This window comes from Phragmites australis, chromosome 8 (genome assembly GCF_958298935.1).
Source record: "Phragmites australis chromosome 8, lpPhrAust1.1, whole genome shotgun sequence".
Taxonomy (NCBI): Eukaryota; Viridiplantae; Streptophyta; class Magnoliopsida; order Poales; family Poaceae; genus Phragmites; species Phragmites australis.
In genome coordinates this window covers 35,531,082-35,547,709 of record NC_084928.1, presented here as the reverse complement: position 1 = coordinate 35,547,709, position 16,628 = coordinate 35,531,082, and the positions used below count along the sequence as shown (strand labels likewise).

General features: G+C 43.1%; 2 protein-coding genes across 8 annotated transcripts; one reads left to right on the top strand and one right to left on the bottom strand.

Moving 5' to 3' along the window:
- Window positions 1–3,187: 3,187 nt before the first annotated feature.
- LOC133927275 (pentatricopeptide repeat-containing protein At5g65560-like) lies at window positions 3,188–9,247 on the bottom strand. 7 transcript variants are annotated; one of them, XM_062373660.1, is made up of 5 exons: window positions 6,034–9,247; window positions 5,590–5,805; window positions 5,297–5,449; window positions 5,146–5,227; window positions 4,880–5,043 (listed from the first exon to the last, which is right to left on the bottom strand). In XM_062373660.1, the coding sequence occupies exon 1, from the start codon at window positions 9,142–9,144 to the stop codon at window positions 6,181–6,183; it is 2,964 nt and encodes a 987-aa protein (XP_062229644.1). In that variant the 5' UTR covers window positions 9,145–9,247; the 3' UTR covers window positions 4,880–5,043; window positions 5,146–5,227; window positions 5,297–5,449; window positions 5,590–5,805; window positions 6,034–6,180. The 7 variants fall into 7 exon arrangements, with proteins under 7 accessions (XP_062229646.1, XP_062229649.1, XP_062229644.1 ...); XM_062373664.1 differs by having other exon boundaries at window positions 5,146–5,219; XM_062373666.1 differs by having other exon boundaries at window positions 5,662–5,805.
- A 5,124-nt stretch (window positions 9,248–14,371) lies between these two features.
- LOC133926004 (EG45-like domain containing protein) lies at window positions 14,372–15,456 on the top strand. Its single transcript, XM_062371739.1, has 3 exons — window positions 14,372–14,555; window positions 14,875–15,151; window positions 15,262–15,456. The coding sequence occupies exons 1-3, from the start codon at window positions 14,453–14,455 to the stop codon at window positions 15,266–15,268; spliced, it is 387 nt and encodes a 128-aa protein (XP_062227723.1). The 5' UTR covers window positions 14,372–14,452; the 3' UTR covers window positions 15,269–15,456.
- The last annotated feature ends 1,172 nt before the right edge of the window (window positions 15,457–16,628 follow it).

The following is a 16,628-nucleotide window of genomic DNA, read 5'->3' as shown; positions in this document are numbered from 1 at the left end:
TACACTCACCGGAGCATTGCGTCCAGAGTTTGATAGCCTCACAGGATAGCCCGATGAATAGGATATGAACTTACCGGAGTATTTCTAACAAAGTGGAGAAGACTGAGGACCTCACCGGATAGTCCGGTGATCTGCACTGGGTAACACCGGAATATTTCTCACAGAGAAGAATGCAAGTGCAGAAAGACTGAACATCAACTCATCGGAAGACCCGGTGCTTGATTTGTGCACACCAGAGTATAGCACCGGAGCATTTCTTGCAGAGACGACTGTAAGTGCTGAAGAATGAAGATCAACTCACCGGATAGTTCGGTGATCACAGAGATAGTCATATCGGAGCGTCTCTAGCGAAAAGAAGATAATATTTAACTCATCGGATGGTACGGTGTGAAGGGAATGAACACCTGATGAATGGATCAGAGTATTTTACACAAAGAGGCTGTAAAGACTTGGATGACTCAAGATCACCAGAAGGTTCGATGATGGATTTGAAGGCACACCGAAGTGTACAGTGTTCACAGAGATATTGAGTGGAGTTCCAGCGGCTAGTTTCTAAGTTTATACTCACCGGATGATCCGAAATTAGTACTATTATTTTCACCGGATCATCCTATGTTAACAACCTTTTTGAGCCGTTGGAAAAATGGCTAGTTAGCGGGTTTAAGGCTATAAATAACCCTCTACTCAGTCATTTGAAGGTGTGGCATGTCGCTGAAGTATAGAAAAAGTTTATATACATTTGAGAAGATATTCAAGCCACCAAAATATTTAAAGTGATTATCCAAGATGATTAAGTACAAGATTAGAGAGTGTTTAAGTGCTTATAGGTCTAGAGTGAGTTGTAGCTAGGTGTTGCAGCTTGAAGAAGTGATCAACGAATGATCCTACCTTGTACCGAGTGGGTTGCGAGCGTATTGGAGTCTTGGTGACTCATCATCATCTTGTGCCTTGGTGGCTCAAGCTTGTTGACCCTCCGACTTGATGTGAAGCGGTGGCAAGATACATGTACGGGGATACGGAGACCCTTGACTTGGTGGTTCAAGCTCATAAGTGATCACGGCGACAAGTGAACAGAAGATAGGCTAGTGATGAGACTTTATCTTAGTGGCTTCGTAGCTCATCGTGCTTAAGATCTTATCTTGGTAACTTGATACCTTAAGAGCCATGATCAAAAGAGACTCGGCACAAAGCATATCCTTTGTGGAGCTCCAACGTGAACTAGGGGTGGTATTCATATCACCGATACTACGAGATAAAAATCCCTTGTGCTGAGTTTGTCTCTCTACCTTATTTACGTTTTCGTATTTACATAATTATAATTTACCTTAATAGAGTAGGTTATAATTCTCTTAAACAGTAGAGTAAACATACTAGATAAATCTAGATCACATTTAGATAGAAATTAAGGTAGATTTATATTGTGAAGTTTTTAGAACCAATTTATTTTAGGTTTCTAAGTGTCATAATTTATCTCGTCTTTAAAACGTCACTTATCCTCACAATCGGTGTACTGTTGCTTTTGCTTAAGTTGAAACTGATATTGAAGAGCTCCACAGATGTTTCTGCCTTCTGAAAAGGTAAAGTAAAGAACTATTCAAGCATCATTACATACAAATATATTTCTTGCAGACCAAAATCCCAATATTTGCAACCATCAAATCGATATAAATGTGTTTAGTCTTGAAGCAATATAATTAGATCAGTTACAGAACTTCTCTCATTGCAGGTTCGAGGCAGCATCAGAGTTTTTTTTTTCTGGAATTACACCGTAGCATTCTTCCTTTCCTACAGGTAAATTTTCTACATATTTAGTTATTTATCAAATTTACCTCTATACGATGTAACGGTTGCCCTTCATGTACCTTCGCTTTCTCTTTGTAGTTTTTACAAAGTCTCCCTTGCGTGTGGCCGTCTTGACCCTCCTTAGCATGTCAGTAGTAAGCCCAGTGCGAGGATGCAAAGTGCGTGGCAAATTGGCATTCCCTGGACGGGCTTGTAGTCACTTTTGTTTGATCTATGATAGTAATGTCCAGTAACAAATACCAGTAATATGAAACTCCCTGAGTTCTCTGGCTTCTCAGAGATTTGAGCGACGGTTAGACCCCGCATTACCGTGACATACAGCCAGTTATGGAAATGTGCTTCCCTGAAGGAAAAAAAGAAACCTAGCAAATGTGCAGCCGCATGAACATCATGAATGACGCCTCCCTGCTATCGAGATGCCTCATGAAACCTGATATATCGGCCTCTCTCTTCTGGGTATTGAGGATGCGGAATTTTCTCAATTCCAGCAAAAGACCAGCAGATCTTCGCTAGAACACAATGAAGAAAAAGGTGTTCCGGTGTCTTTTCAGTTTGGTCTGAACACAGAACACAATCATACCTGGTAGGATCATATGCTTACGCAAAGCAAACCTCTTGTGTTGAGTAGTCATTTAGAAGAAACCAGGGAAAAAACTTGTGTTTAAGATATCGACGAAAACTGTTGATTGATCCCTATGTAAGTCCATGTACCTGGGTTCTGTGCGCCAACTTGAGATCAAACACTCAATTTGTTGTCGTAACCTCTGAAATTACTCTCGAGAAAAAAAAACTGCCCATATGCTTCCTGAAAGTATTCTAGCTGCTTAGCTTGTGCAACTGTGCTGTTGGCTGGTGGCAAAGGAATGAAGTTGTGGATACAAATGTAGAGGTGAAATTCCATTCCAAAGATCACTCCAGAGCTTGGGCACTAATAATCAGACTCCAAATACGAAATAAGATACATCAATCTTCTGAAAATCTACTAAATAATTTTGCATGGAATACAACTATACTAGCTTGATATACATTTTGGTATCTATGCATGTATGTGTAACTTGCTAAATTAGTGGGAAAAAAATTTCAACTGTTTAGCGGTTAGGAAACGGTAAGGTGTAGACCAAAAGCATCCGCATGAGGCCATGAATCTTTAACCAAACTCCGACACTACGCTTCCTTCATCTCATAAAACTATAAAAGGGTGCATACTGCATACTCTAATCGGCATATGGTAACTTTATACAACTGCAGTTTGGATGCGTAATTTGCCAAGCAAATAGAAGCATTTACAAGCATTTCCGAGAGCAAAAATGAACACAATCTTTCTCGGTCATACTTGCCTTCTCGGCCTGTTCCTGGTGCGTGGTGCAGCAGCACCAACAACAGCAGGCTTTTGTTTCTCCACCGCTGGCTGCTCATCCTCTTCTTCCTCCTCTCCTTCATCACGCGCCCTGTCATCATCATCTTCGTCGCTGTTATCACCGGATGCCTCGTTCTCTTCCATTATCGCTTGGTTGATCTCCATCTGCGATACGCATCATTTGGACAAATGTAAGCAGCATGCTCTTCCGTTCACATATGTTCCTAACTAATCCCATGCCTCTCCTTCTTGAACACCCAAAGCACCGCTAGAATTCTATCATTGAATAGTAAAAACGCATCGTCTGATAGTTCGAATCTACTTTTTCAATTTTTTTTTCATTATTAACTAGGCTCAGCGCAGACGAGCTCATTCGAAATGTTACTGATGCTGTTAGGACCAAACAAATTTGCAATCCTTGCTGCGAGCGTTGCGTACCTCCCGTAGAAAGCGCTCGTCGAGGTCGTCGGCGACACGGGCGGCGGTGATGAGGGTGCCGACGAAGAGGGAGAGCGGCAGCACGAACGCCAGGATGAGCGCGTTCGTGCTCGGCGGCCCGCCGGCCCGCACGACCACGAGGCTCCGCCGCCGGACGCGTCCTCCCACTGGCCTGGCCGTCACTGAGACAGGCCGGCCGCAAGGGCGGCGCTTCGCTTGTGGCGGGGCGCCATACCAACCGGCGGGCGACGACACCCCCACCTCCCCTCTCCCCGTTGTTCCCCACCCCAGCATCCCCAGGCCCGGCGGAGAAGAAGAGGCGGCGGCGGCGGGCGCCTTTCGGGAGTTGGAGAAGAAACAAGGGAAGGGGTATGGGCCGGCGGAGAGAAATGGTTGATTAGCAGACTGTACGCCGTCGCCGTCCATGGACGGGTGCTCGCCGCCGCACCGTGCGCGCCATGGACGGATGGGGTGAAATCAGAGGTCGGCTTGGTCCTCCACCGCAGCGTCACTCTCGGTCTCGGCCTACCTCACCTCGCAACCGCGGGAGAGGAAGAGAGCGGCGAGATAGGATGAGCAGAGAACGAGAGAGCAGAGAAGAAGGGTCAGGCCGTCAGGGACTTCAGATAAGAACGAGAGAAAGAGAGAGCTGCTGACCAGTGGGGCCTCAGATTTATTGGGGCCATTGGTCAATGACTTCAAGGGGCTAATCTTATTGTTTTCGGGCTTCTTAAAGACCTGTTTGGTAGATTTCCTGGATCAGCTCCCATTATAAATCAGTCAGAGCTCTGTCAAATACAGTTTGCAATTTTTAGTTGCTAGAGGGATTTTATAGGATCTAAAATGAACTAAATACTATGAGTTGAAAAAAAAAATCAGATTTTCCTAATTCACTTTTCTTATAGAATTATTTTCTTCATAGAGTTTAACTTAGAGAATCAATTTCAACAATATAATCATTTTCCCTATACAATCACTCCTCCAAAAAATTTAGATCAAGAGAGCTCTACTAAACATGCCTCAAGGAATAAAAAGTTCTATTGCTTCTTGGTCCTATTTGTCATTGAGTTGTAACTAAAAAATATATAAATTATTTGAAAAAATATATGCTACACAATTTCTGTAATTTTAATTCATGTGTTCGAAACGTCTCTTCCTAATTTTTTTACATCACATTCCTATATCTTTTCTGTTTTTCTCCGTTCTTCCATTTAACATAGAGCAAGAGGTCAACACAGAAGATAATTTGTGAACCTTAATCCTTGTGGTAGATTCGAGTACTAGACTCGGTATGGGAGCCCATATTTTCTATTAGAGTTGCTAGTATAGTAAACACATGTTGAATTTTTAACATTAAACATATACTACATATGCAACATTTCTAAGTCCCGTTCATTCGGGATGATCACCCTTTTTTGTCACTTCTATAAATAATATCTGATCCCCTACAAAAGTAAATGCACCCATGTTAAAAGTGATATATGATAGTTGAACCGTTAATGTAGCAATCAAAGAAATGCAAAGGGAAAGACTGACAGATATATTACCCTAAAAGCAATTAAAAAAAATGAAACTCGATGAATCCAGGACTATTCAGCAGTTGTTCTAAGTCTCCTGTTTCCTATGGACCTGAACTGCAGTTAGGGAGCAATAGATACCAACAGAGTAAAGATGGAAGGCAGTAAACAGCAGACTCACCATAGATCTTCTGCTGAAGAGAGTAGCTTCTGAAAATTGACAATACGAAGCCATCCAAGTTGACCCAGAATACACTGATCTATGTAGAAATAAAATGGTCACTGGGCTCTATACACTTCCCTGATGAGAAGCCCGAGTGTGAAGGTGAAGCATCTGCAGAAAAAGAATGATGGAGCATAAGATTGTGACAAGAAAACTGAGAAGCTATATGTTATGACAATCTGCAAACTTGTTATGCTTTCTAGATCACCAAATGCATGGCAAAGAAAGTTGAATTCATAAGAAGTACATACCAGAATGATGAGAAGTGCCTTTCATTTGACTAGGAATTCATACGAAAATCTTGCTACCAACGAGACAGTCACCTTGACAAACATGTCTCAGGATAATGCTGATCAAATGATGTCCTAACCGTGTGCTGATTGTCTCAAGATAGTTTTCTACAACGTAATGTTCCATGTAGCTTGCATTTGCACCTCACTACTATTAACATTGCAGATTATCCCTTCCTGGCAAAGAATAATAAAAATAAAATTCAGTTTCTTTGGGCAAACTCCAAAACATGCAAGCAAATTTTTTCCTTGATCCAAAGAGAAAAAACATAGAAGGTCAAATGCAGCCATGAACAAAAAAAGAGAGAGACTGAACTATGCTGTTTCAGGCAATAAAACGTTTTAATATAATGTGGTGCGAGCAGCATTCTTTACATGATTTGTGGGGGACACTTTCACACTTACCATTGGATCAGAGTTCCCAGATGAAACGAGTTGCTGTCAAAATGTTGAGCTTGGGCTCATAGCAAGTATGCAATTAATCAATTGCTCACCAAGGAAAAGAATGGCTAATGATAAATTACCATTTATTTGCATGGAAGGAAATGTCACTCAGGTAGCTTCTCCTCTGAGTTCACCAACCACACCGACCGATGCCTCATGCATGTTTTTAGTCACCATGGCATATGTCTCAGAATTAATGGGACAATGTCTATTCTCCATAGTGGACAGCAACTGGGAACAGATATTGACATGGCCAGCTTTGAGCAAGCCGTCATTTAGAATTTTCCATGCAACTTCATCATGATTATAGTCCATTCCAAGCAAGTCACGGAATAGTGATTCAGCCTTGTCAAAGTCTCCTTCATCACAGAGGCCTATAATAAGATACTGGTAGGACTCAAGATGAGGCTGAAACCCGCAATCTATCATGTTGCCAACAAATGATAAGGCCTTTTTAAAGAACTTGGTGTCACAACAGCACTTGATAAGCATTGTGTATATCTCTTCATTGGGAGACATGCCTTTTCCACACATATGATCAAGAAGCACACATGCTTCTTCAAGACGTGTTGCTTTGCAAAATCCTGCGATGATAGAACTGTATGTCACTTTTGTGGGATTTAAACCATGCTTCACCATCGTTTCAAGAAGCTGCCATACTGTGTCCAACTCTATCACGTTCCACAAGCCAGAAGTGTCTACATAATGAACATTAACCAAACTACTTTTTAGGAAATGCTTGAGCAAAATACAATAGGTCCAGTAATTTGGCTCACATGATGCATCCATCATGCGCTTCAGAGTAGAAAATGCACGGTTAATGTACCCCATATGCCCACAACCATCAATATATATGTTATAGGTCACCACATCAGGTTGAACACCTTCTCTTTCCATGTCCACAATCAGGTTCTCAGCCTCCTCTATTCGACCTTCCTTGCAGTATGAGTTAATGAATACAGTATATGTGGGCGCACTAGGCTTATGTCCTGATGAAATCATTTCACTGAACATCCTTTTAGCATGGTCATGCTTCCCTTCCTTGATCATTTCATCGATAAGTATTGTATAGGCAACAATGTTACACTTGATTCCCCTGAGGGTCATCTGATCCAGTATAGGCAAAGCTTCCTGCAGCTTTTTTTGTTTACATAAAGCATGCAACAATACACTATATGTGTACGAATCTGGTTTACAGCCCTCACAGACCATCTTCTCTATAAGGGCCGCGGCAATGTCAGTGTTGCCTGCCTTGCTAAAACCATCAATTAAAGAGGTATATGTTACCTTTGTTAGGGTTACTCCTTTCCTGACAAGAAAAGAATAAGCTTCTTTAGTTCTTCCAGACTTGCATAGTGCATCAGTTAGGACATTGTATGCTTGCTCATCAGGTGTCAAGCCATTCTGCTCCATCATTTCAAATAACCTGAAAGCATTATCAAAATCATGTTTGTTGCACTGGCCTTGAATCAGAGTAGTATAGGTAATAACACTAGCAGTTATTCCATCCTCTTGCATTTTAGTTATTAAAGCCATTGCCTTGTGAAGCTTTTGATCCCGAATTAACCCATACATCAAAGAGTTGTATGTCCAGGCATTTGGATGGCAACCTTCATGTTCCATCAGTTTGAAGACCTCTAGTGCAGCATCAACCTTCCCACTCTTGCAATAGCCATCAATTATAGAGGTGTAGATGACGACATTAGGAACAAAACCATTTGCCAAAATTTCATTTAACGTCTCTTTAGCCTCTTTCAACCTATCCTTCTTGATGAGGCTATTGATCAACGTTCCATATGCCTGTAAATCAAGTTTGCACTTGCTTGACGTCATCATATTCTTTACCCTGAGTGCATCATCGATCCTTTCAGCCTTGCAATACCCATTGATCAAGTTAGTGAATGTAACAACTGTAGGTCTGAAACCTCTCACAATAGCACTATTCATCAATTCTTCAGCTTCGTCTGTCTTCCCATTACAGAGGCCATGAATCAAACTGTTGTATGTCCAATCATCTGGGTCACACCCATTTCCTTCCATCAGCTCCTTGATCCCCAACGCATCCTTTGTATCTCCCGACTTACAATACCCATCAATCATTGCATTATATGTCCAAACACTTGGAACCACCCCTCTCCGAGGCATTTCATCAAGCAACACCTTGGCGTCACGAATCCTACCCTCCTTACAAAGACCATTTATCAAAATTGTATACGTGTGCAGATTCGGGGAGCACTCATCCTGCTGCATCATGAACAGAAGCACAAGCGCCTCCCATACATGCCGCGCTTCACAGAGACCCTGAATCAAAATGGTGTAGGAGTACTCATTTCTCCCACAACCCATCAGCGGCATCATTAGGAGTAGCCAGCAAGCCTTCCTCAAGTCACCCGCTCGGCAGTACCCCATCACCAATGCATTACACGTGAATGTATCCGGCTCCATCCCAGACTCCCTCAGCAGCCGGAAATACCGGTGTGCCATGGTGAGGCAACCCTTCTTGCAGTACGCCTTGATCATGGTGTTGTAAGTCACCGTGTCTGGCAACAACCCATCCTGCACGAGCTGCGAGTACACCTTCCCCATATACTCTGTCATACCGTACTGCGCGAGTGACCTGAGCGCAAAGTTATAGCACTTCGGGGACAGCGCCAGGCGCGCACCACCCGTTCGACGGATTGCCTCAATGGCGTCAACGGACGCGCGCATGTCCTCCGCGGTGTCGGAGCACTTGATCATGGAGACGACGAGCTTCTCGTAGTTGGCGGGCGCGGGGCAGCGGGCGAGGAGCTGGAGCAGCGCGGCGTGGGAGGCGGCAGTGTGGCGGAACCCGGGGCGGCGGGCGACCCACTCGAAGAAGGCGAGCGCGGTGGCGGGGTCTAGAGCGGGCGCCGAGAAGGAGGCTTGGAAGAGATCGACGACGTGCGCGGCGGTGACGGAGGGGGGCAAGCGCTTGTAGGCGCGGCCCTTGTTCCAGTGGCGAGTGGAAAGGATGCGGCCGAGCTCGGCGACGACATCGGAGGTGGAGGTGGAGGCGGAGGTGGGGTGGGGGAGGGGTGGGAGGCGGCGCATGGTAGCGGCTGGGTTTTGCGGCGGCGCGGCGGAGGGGGTGGGGGTTACTGGGGGTTTAGCCGCGCGCCGGCACGGAGGCGGCGGCGGCCATGCAGTTCGGGATTTCCTCCGTTGCTTGCGCAACTTTCTCAGAAACCGCTTACTCCGCGGCAACGTGTTAGCGTATAATCCGTTTTCACCTTTGGAAGACGTAATTACATGGAAAATCCTTGCTAGTGGAGGAGAGCCAATTTGGCTCTCCCTCGAGCAAGAAGCAAGGACTCCTTACTCACCTTGCCCACCCCAAACACAAGGCTAGGCAAGGAACCAAACGTGACATACAAAATAGAAAATGCTGTCAAACATTAAACAATTTAGTCTGTGCCATTTTGATTCTCTCTCAAAATCAAGGATTTCAAGGGCAAAAAATGCATCCTTCTCCCTAGCATTGCTCGGAAAGGTTAGACAAGGAAACCAAATGTGTGATACAACATACAAAGTGCTGTTAAACATTGAACCAAGTCAGAAAGAGCCTTGGTAGTATTTAGTCTGCCCCAATTCATTCTAAATCTGAGTCCTTACTTCAGATCATCTTTGATCCAACATATGTTATAAAACTATCTTCAACCATATTATTTCTTATTTTGTTCCCTTTTCGTTTTTATTTCCTTTATTTTCTCTTATCTACAACAGTTTCCCTTCGAAAAGGATTCGTGAAGTGAATGGAGAGAGAATCTCGTCTTAAAAGAAATGACCTTGAAAATTCATTCATGACGGAAACCGTGAAGAGAAACCACTATAACACTGAAGGAAAAAAAATCCCTTCGTGAAAGATTTTAGTCCTGAAGAAAATCCCTTAGATGGTCTAATGCAGAGCTGAAGACCGCAATAAAATGTCAATGTATTCTTTCCCAAGGCCAGGTTTTTTTGCTAGATTTTCCAAAGTTTTCTTCTATATCATATGTTTCACTCAATCGGAAACCGAACACCACCGCCGTCAACACGACATCGCTCAATGTGTCACTCAATGTGTTTCACTCAATGTGTTCTTCCCCAAGACCGTCGATTCCAACGCAGGAGAACCGAACACCACCGACGTCAACATGACATCGCCATCGCAGACCTCAATACCGCTACCGAAGACTGTGAGCTTGCCATCGGGAGCCCAACGCCATCAGGAGAGAGGAGACCTTGACACCGGCGTCAAATACCAGAGGCCGTGGATGATTACTCTCGCTGCCTGCTTGTGCATGGAGAACGGCATCACGTATTCGTGTCGAGTTAGTTTTAGAGTACTACCCAATATCTAATGGACGTCCAACAGTTTTGGCCCATGTGTCATCCAAAATCCAGAATTAGTATGGGCCAAAAGTATACAGATGTCCACATATCCAAATATATAAGAGTCCAAGGAAGATAAAATCCAATTGTACACGCGCACACCACACTTACATATTCGGCACACGTCTCATATTACATGTCTACTAAACCATTACAAGCACTCGTGTGTGTATATATATATATATATATCATAGACATCAATATTTAAATGCTGATATATAGTCGTATCCTCACACCTCACTACTACAAATACTCTTATCAGTATCGGTTCAAAATCGTCATCAGTAGTGGATTTTGAACCGGCACTTATAGTCATTATCAGTGCTGGGTATAGAATCGGTACTGAAAATCATTATCAGTGCCGGTTTGTGGATCGAAACAACACTGATAATACACATATCGGTGTTGGTTTGTTTTTAACAACCGACACTAACAGGTATTTCTCGCCTTTTTTCAAAATGTAGCGGTTTCCGTCAATACCATGGTATTTTCAAATTTTGGCTGTTGCCGGTAATAATATACAGTATATTTATTAATACACACATATAAGTTTAATTTATGAGATGTCAAATTTTATCGCATCATATATACACAAGCACATATAAAATTTATTTCTAAAACATCAAATCTCGTCAAAGTATATATACACCACATACATGTAAGGTTTCATTACAACAGTGAAAAAGATTTAAGGTTTCTTGCTAATTGAAGGTTCTGAACTTTGCTTTTTCTTGTTGGATGGAGGTAACAAGAGAGAGGAGCCAAATTCATAGAATTTGCCAGTTGGACAAAAGTATCTTCAAATGCCGACATATCGAATTCTTCGTTAGTCGTCATATCGTTGCTTATGTCTTCTTCGACTGTTGTTTGCCCTTCACGTCCAACATCTTCAAATTCACCATGCTCAGTCCAACGGGTATAGCAGCCTTGAAACACCTACGAATTAAGTTTGCACGTATCTGCTCTATGTTTAAAAACTGCTTCTCGTTCTTGCAGTCGACACATGGATAACATATATAGTGATCGGCACGTTTCCTTTTTGGGTTTTTTTACACTCGGTAGCCCTCAGAAAATCCTCAACGCCAACAAAGAACTTTGGCTCTCAATCCTTGTACATCCATGACCAGTCCATCTATAAATCATTAGAATGAAACACATTTAATTTATAATCATTAAATATTTTAAAATCTAGAATAAATTCATTAAATTACCTCGCATCTTGATTGGTCCCTATTTGAGGGTCCATCTCCTTACAGTACTTGGCCCTGGTTTGGGGACCCACCTTTCAAAGGCCGCCGTGTCCGATTACGATCCGTGGGTGAACATGTCATTCCTACAACACAATATTATATTAATTATGTTAAATTCACTACGTTGATTAATGAACAGAGAAAATCTATTGAATTATTATTTAAATTCAATACTTCAAAAATATACGCAAAGCACATACTAGAAAATTGGAGCTTGATTTTAGGGTCATAATACATCCCTGATTTTTTATTCTTTATAAGGATGTCACTCGAATGACAGGTCTGGTAACATTTTTGTAATTTTTTAATAGCAATAACGGTTCAAGTAGTGACAAATTTGTAATTGTTCATAGATTTTAATGTATGCACCCACAACTATTTACATATAACTATTAATCTACTCCTTAAATCATCGATAATGATAAAATAGTGGTTTTTCTCTAATTTATATCATATTGGAGTTTTTGCTCATTCCAAAATTTAACACTAAGAAACAACCACCTAAATTCAAATCGAGAGCAATATAGCAACTAAATCCAACTAAGAATCAAATGTAGATCATCTCTATACATCTAACAATGATAAAGTTGCAAACTTTTTCTAATTTAAATCTCAATTGCATCTCTAAATCCATAACCATAGAACAAGCACCGATCATCAACCCTAGAACAATCTACTAAGTAAATTTATCTAAAAAAGAAATATAGATCATCTTATTAAACTTAGAGCACTTGACTCCTTTAAATCTTGAATCCTTCAACCGTAGAGATGGTAAAAATGACGATCAACGTTATTCTGGTGGGCTTGCGACGGCTATGATCGTGCTTGAGGGAGAAGGGTGACTTTATACTGCAGCGCCCTATAAGTGCCAGTTGGTATATCGAACCGACACTGATAGCATCTATCAGTGTCGATTCATTCTTAACTCCTCAGTGATTATTCGCGCACAAGAGTTTAAGAACCGGCACTGATACGTCAACAGTATCGGTTACTATTGAACCGACACTGATACGTCAACAGTATCGATTACTATTGAACCAGCACTGATAAGACGCTATATATATAGTGTTATATAGTAGTGTCTCCACCGTTAGTATGGAAATGAAGTGCCTAAATTCCAAGTTTTCTTGCCAATGTTGCCGGAAAGCCTGCGCCAACTTTGACAAGTATCCAACAAACTGGCGGCCGTGTGGCCCAATGCTGACCGCAATTGTGGACTCGGATGAGCTTAATATGGCCGGAGTCGCAGACTTCCACGGCGATGCAGCGCCATTTGTGTTAGGCTCCTATCACGTAATTACGTTCCAATAATCCATGAGAATTCTTGCCGGCTATTGCTATTACTCTGTCGTAACTCGTACATATAGGATGCTATGCTCCTTGAGCACATGCATACTTAATATAAGGCTGTGATCCTGTCTTGCATGCTGAAAGTTATGCCAACAAAAATGTATCAGGAAACGTGAATTCCCTTAGGTGAAAAAAAATTGCTATATTTCAATCATCTGATTTTTTTAATCACATCCTCAACCGTTCGATCGGCATCCGACGGTGTATACATCTTCTTCAACCTCCCACCTCCTCTCTCTCTCACGCGACAGCCTCCCCTAGATCCCCCACCCCACCCACCTCCAGCCGTCTCCGGTGGCTCTTCTGCCGTTGAATCTGCACCCACCGCCCGCCACCGAGCTAACCCATCTTCACCGGACCGTTTCCTTACCTTCATGCCACCAGTACTACCCATTGACTGTCCTCCGCTAGCGGCATCCCCACTACCTCGCTACTACACCCTCACGTCCGTCTTCTCCGCTAGGCCGGCCTCCCTCCCTCGAGAGGTCTTCTAAGCCCGACCTCTCTATAGAACCTTGATCTCTAACCCCTCAGCCTTAACTACGGCAGCTATCGTGTGTTCACATATGTTCGCACCCATCATCTGAAATCTATCAAGATTTTAGACGCATGAACTCTAGTAAACGCGGAAATTCTTTTTTATCCTGCCAATCTGAAAATATACGCTATGCGCAAAACTGGACTTTAGAGGAGGGCGGATTTAGCAGTCAAGTTCTATATGTATGTTGATAGTTTTTTTCGCGAAGCTATATGTATATTGATATGTTCATGATCTACTTGTTCGTAAGTTTATCCTGCATTAACTTGATAATTGTGTGCATTAGTCATGATCCATGCTGTACGTACGCAGAAGCTAGTCAAATCTTCTCTTTACCTTCTAGACATGGCAAACTTGCTGCAATTTTTCTACCGGTCTCTATCCATTTGCTAGCTTGCCATCACAAAAATTGAAAAAACTCTTCGAGACGTGAAGGAACATCCTTCAACAGTCGCAGAAAAAAAATACACAAGTTGCCTAAATTTTGACTTATTGCATGCTTCATAATTGGGTAGCGACGGGTAATTCCAGCAACGACCATTATTCGCCAATGCGGCGGCGAGAAACTCATTTTTCTTCTGACCAAAGTGACTCGCCCTCTGTATTCATCTAGATTTTCTTAATTTTCTCTGCGTCCGACCAAAGCTCTTCCAGGTTTCGTCATCTGGTACACTACACAAACCTCTCCGATTTTCCATGCACCAGGCACGATTTTCCACGCCCGTGCACGTACCCGCTCTCCTATATAAATACACAGCCCCTGCTTCGCCACTTGTGCAGCAAGAGCTATAGCATCAACTCCATCGATCTCCACAAGGAAAAGAAGAGCTACAGCATCAACCTGCCGGCCATGGCCAAGGCTGCTGCTATTCTCCTCGTCGCCGCCCTACTCGGCCTCGTGTCGGCGTCGCTCGCCGACCAGGGCACCGCCACGTACTACACCGTGTACACTCGTGAGTCGCCCTAACGGCCTAACCATCTATATTACGTGCATGAACATTATTTTACCATGACGTGTTGGACGGAGATCCGACGGCTCTACGTGTTACATGAAATGGATACTACTTTTAAGCATCTGAAAAATAGCATCACCCTTATCTTGCATGCGTGCACGCGTCCAGCACGGCAAAATCTGATCGACCTGCTCGTGTGCGCGCCTGCGTCGAGCGCAGCAAATTTTAGTCGATTTGCTCGTGCGCGCGTCGTGTTTTGCTCGTATTGCCGCGTTGTTTCTGAACCTGACGGCGGGGTCGGGTGCGTGCGTTGGTGCAGCGTCGGCGTGCTACGGGTTCCAGGACGAGGGCACGATGATCGCTGCGGCGAGCGACGGGCTGTGGGACGGCGGCAGGGCGTGCGGGAGGATGTACTCGGTGTCCTGCGCCGGGGGCACCAACGCCACCCCCAACCCCTGCAAAAGCGGCAGCGTCACCGTCAAGATCGTCGACAGGTGCCCGTCGCCGGGGTGCCGGGCCACGCTCGACCTCTCCGAGCAGGCATTCAACGCCATCGGCAACCTCGACGCCGGCAAGATCCTCATCAACTACAACCAGTATGCACGCGCCATGCTTCATCTTCCCTGCAAACCTTTTTCCTTTTTCAGGAATCACTAGAACTTGGCTGGGTTTTTTCCCCTCACTTACTCTTCGTGTTGTTTTGCAGGGTGTAGAAGAGCAGGCAAAGCGAAAACCATCTACCATATCTACGAACTATATGAGCTTCATGATTATTCAGCGATAAGTTGTTAAATAAGCACGTGAACGTGCCAATGTAGAATAAAGCACGTTGTAGTGTTCTGTAAACTACAATGAAAATAACAGATAAATAAATTGGGCATATATGCAACCCTTAAATAAAGCACGTTGTAGTGTTCTGTAAACTACAATGAAAATAACAGATAAATAAATTGGGCATATATGCAACCCTTAATTTTGTCTGTGCCATGCAACGTTCTCTCTTTTCTCAGGAAGGGTAAAAATACACTATATATGCATCATAGTATATTATATACACATCCTACCTCACCTCCTCCACTAGTATGATTCCGGTTTGTAGTTAGTCTTACCTAGACACTACGATCCTGTTTGAGATGGGCAATTTCACGAATAAATTTCTCCTATACCACTAAAATATTTCAGAATCCCTTTATACCAACTGATATCTTATTGACATGCGGGTTCAATTGTATATAAGTGAACCGTGTAATTTTACAGTGATATAGGAGAAATTCTCTTCAAAATAATTTCACAGGATTCCGATCCTCCAACACGCCCCTTGTAACAGAGCAACCCATCTTGCAGCTTGAATGGGCCAACTCCCGTGCCTTTGCCCACTAGATGACCCAGCAATTGCTTGGAGTATCGATCCGTAAATACCCCGCTTGCACCTTCTCCAACCAAACCGGCACACAGGTGGAAATTGCCAACAGTTCTTCGGTTGGTGTGGGCTCTTTGCGGACGATGAAACTTGCCTCTGTTTCCGCCGTCCATGCGAGCACCTTGTTCTTCTTTAGCAAATCAGTAAGGGATCGATTGGTTGCGAGCATGGGTTGATTCTGGTCTGTCGAACGCGTATAATCTTAGAGAAAAATATATTTGGTTACTTATATTCACTGTTCTAGTCTGATCTTAGAGAAAAGTTTGATTTAAACTTCACTCCGCAGTCTGATCTGATAGATACAGGCTCTTGCACTAACTCTTATAGATGTGCCTATATATCATTGTCACAAAATCATATTTATACAAGTAAATAATCATAATATCAACTCTTGCATCTGCTCATGTGACTTCAGATTCAATCAACCAAACAAAAACTCAGCTCAACATTTTAAGATAAATACAACCAACCAAAAACTCTTCTTTTTAACAAATATAACTCCACTTAATATGTTTCCTCTCAATCAGCATATACGGTCCTTACAAGACATCATGTGGACAACCTATCACAACCTAAAAAGCCGACTAATTTCCCCCAAAGTGCCACACAAACTTACGGTAATATCATACCAATCCTAAAAATCAACCAACTTC

Excerpts from the sequence above, each read along its gene's own strand:
- LOC133926004 (XM_062371739.1), top strand. The coding sequence starts at position 14,453 with ATGGCCAAGGCTGCTGCTATTCTCCTCGTCGCCGCCCTACTCGGCCTC. Across the intron at positions 14,556-14,874 it reads GTACTACACCGTGTACACTC|CGTCGGCGTGCTACGGGTTC; the intron begins GTGAGTCGCCCT and ends GCGTTGGTGCAG.
- LOC133927275 (XM_062373662.1), bottom strand. The coding sequence starts at position 9,144 with ATGCGCCGCCTCCCACCCCTCCCCCACCCCACCTCCGCCTCCACCTCC.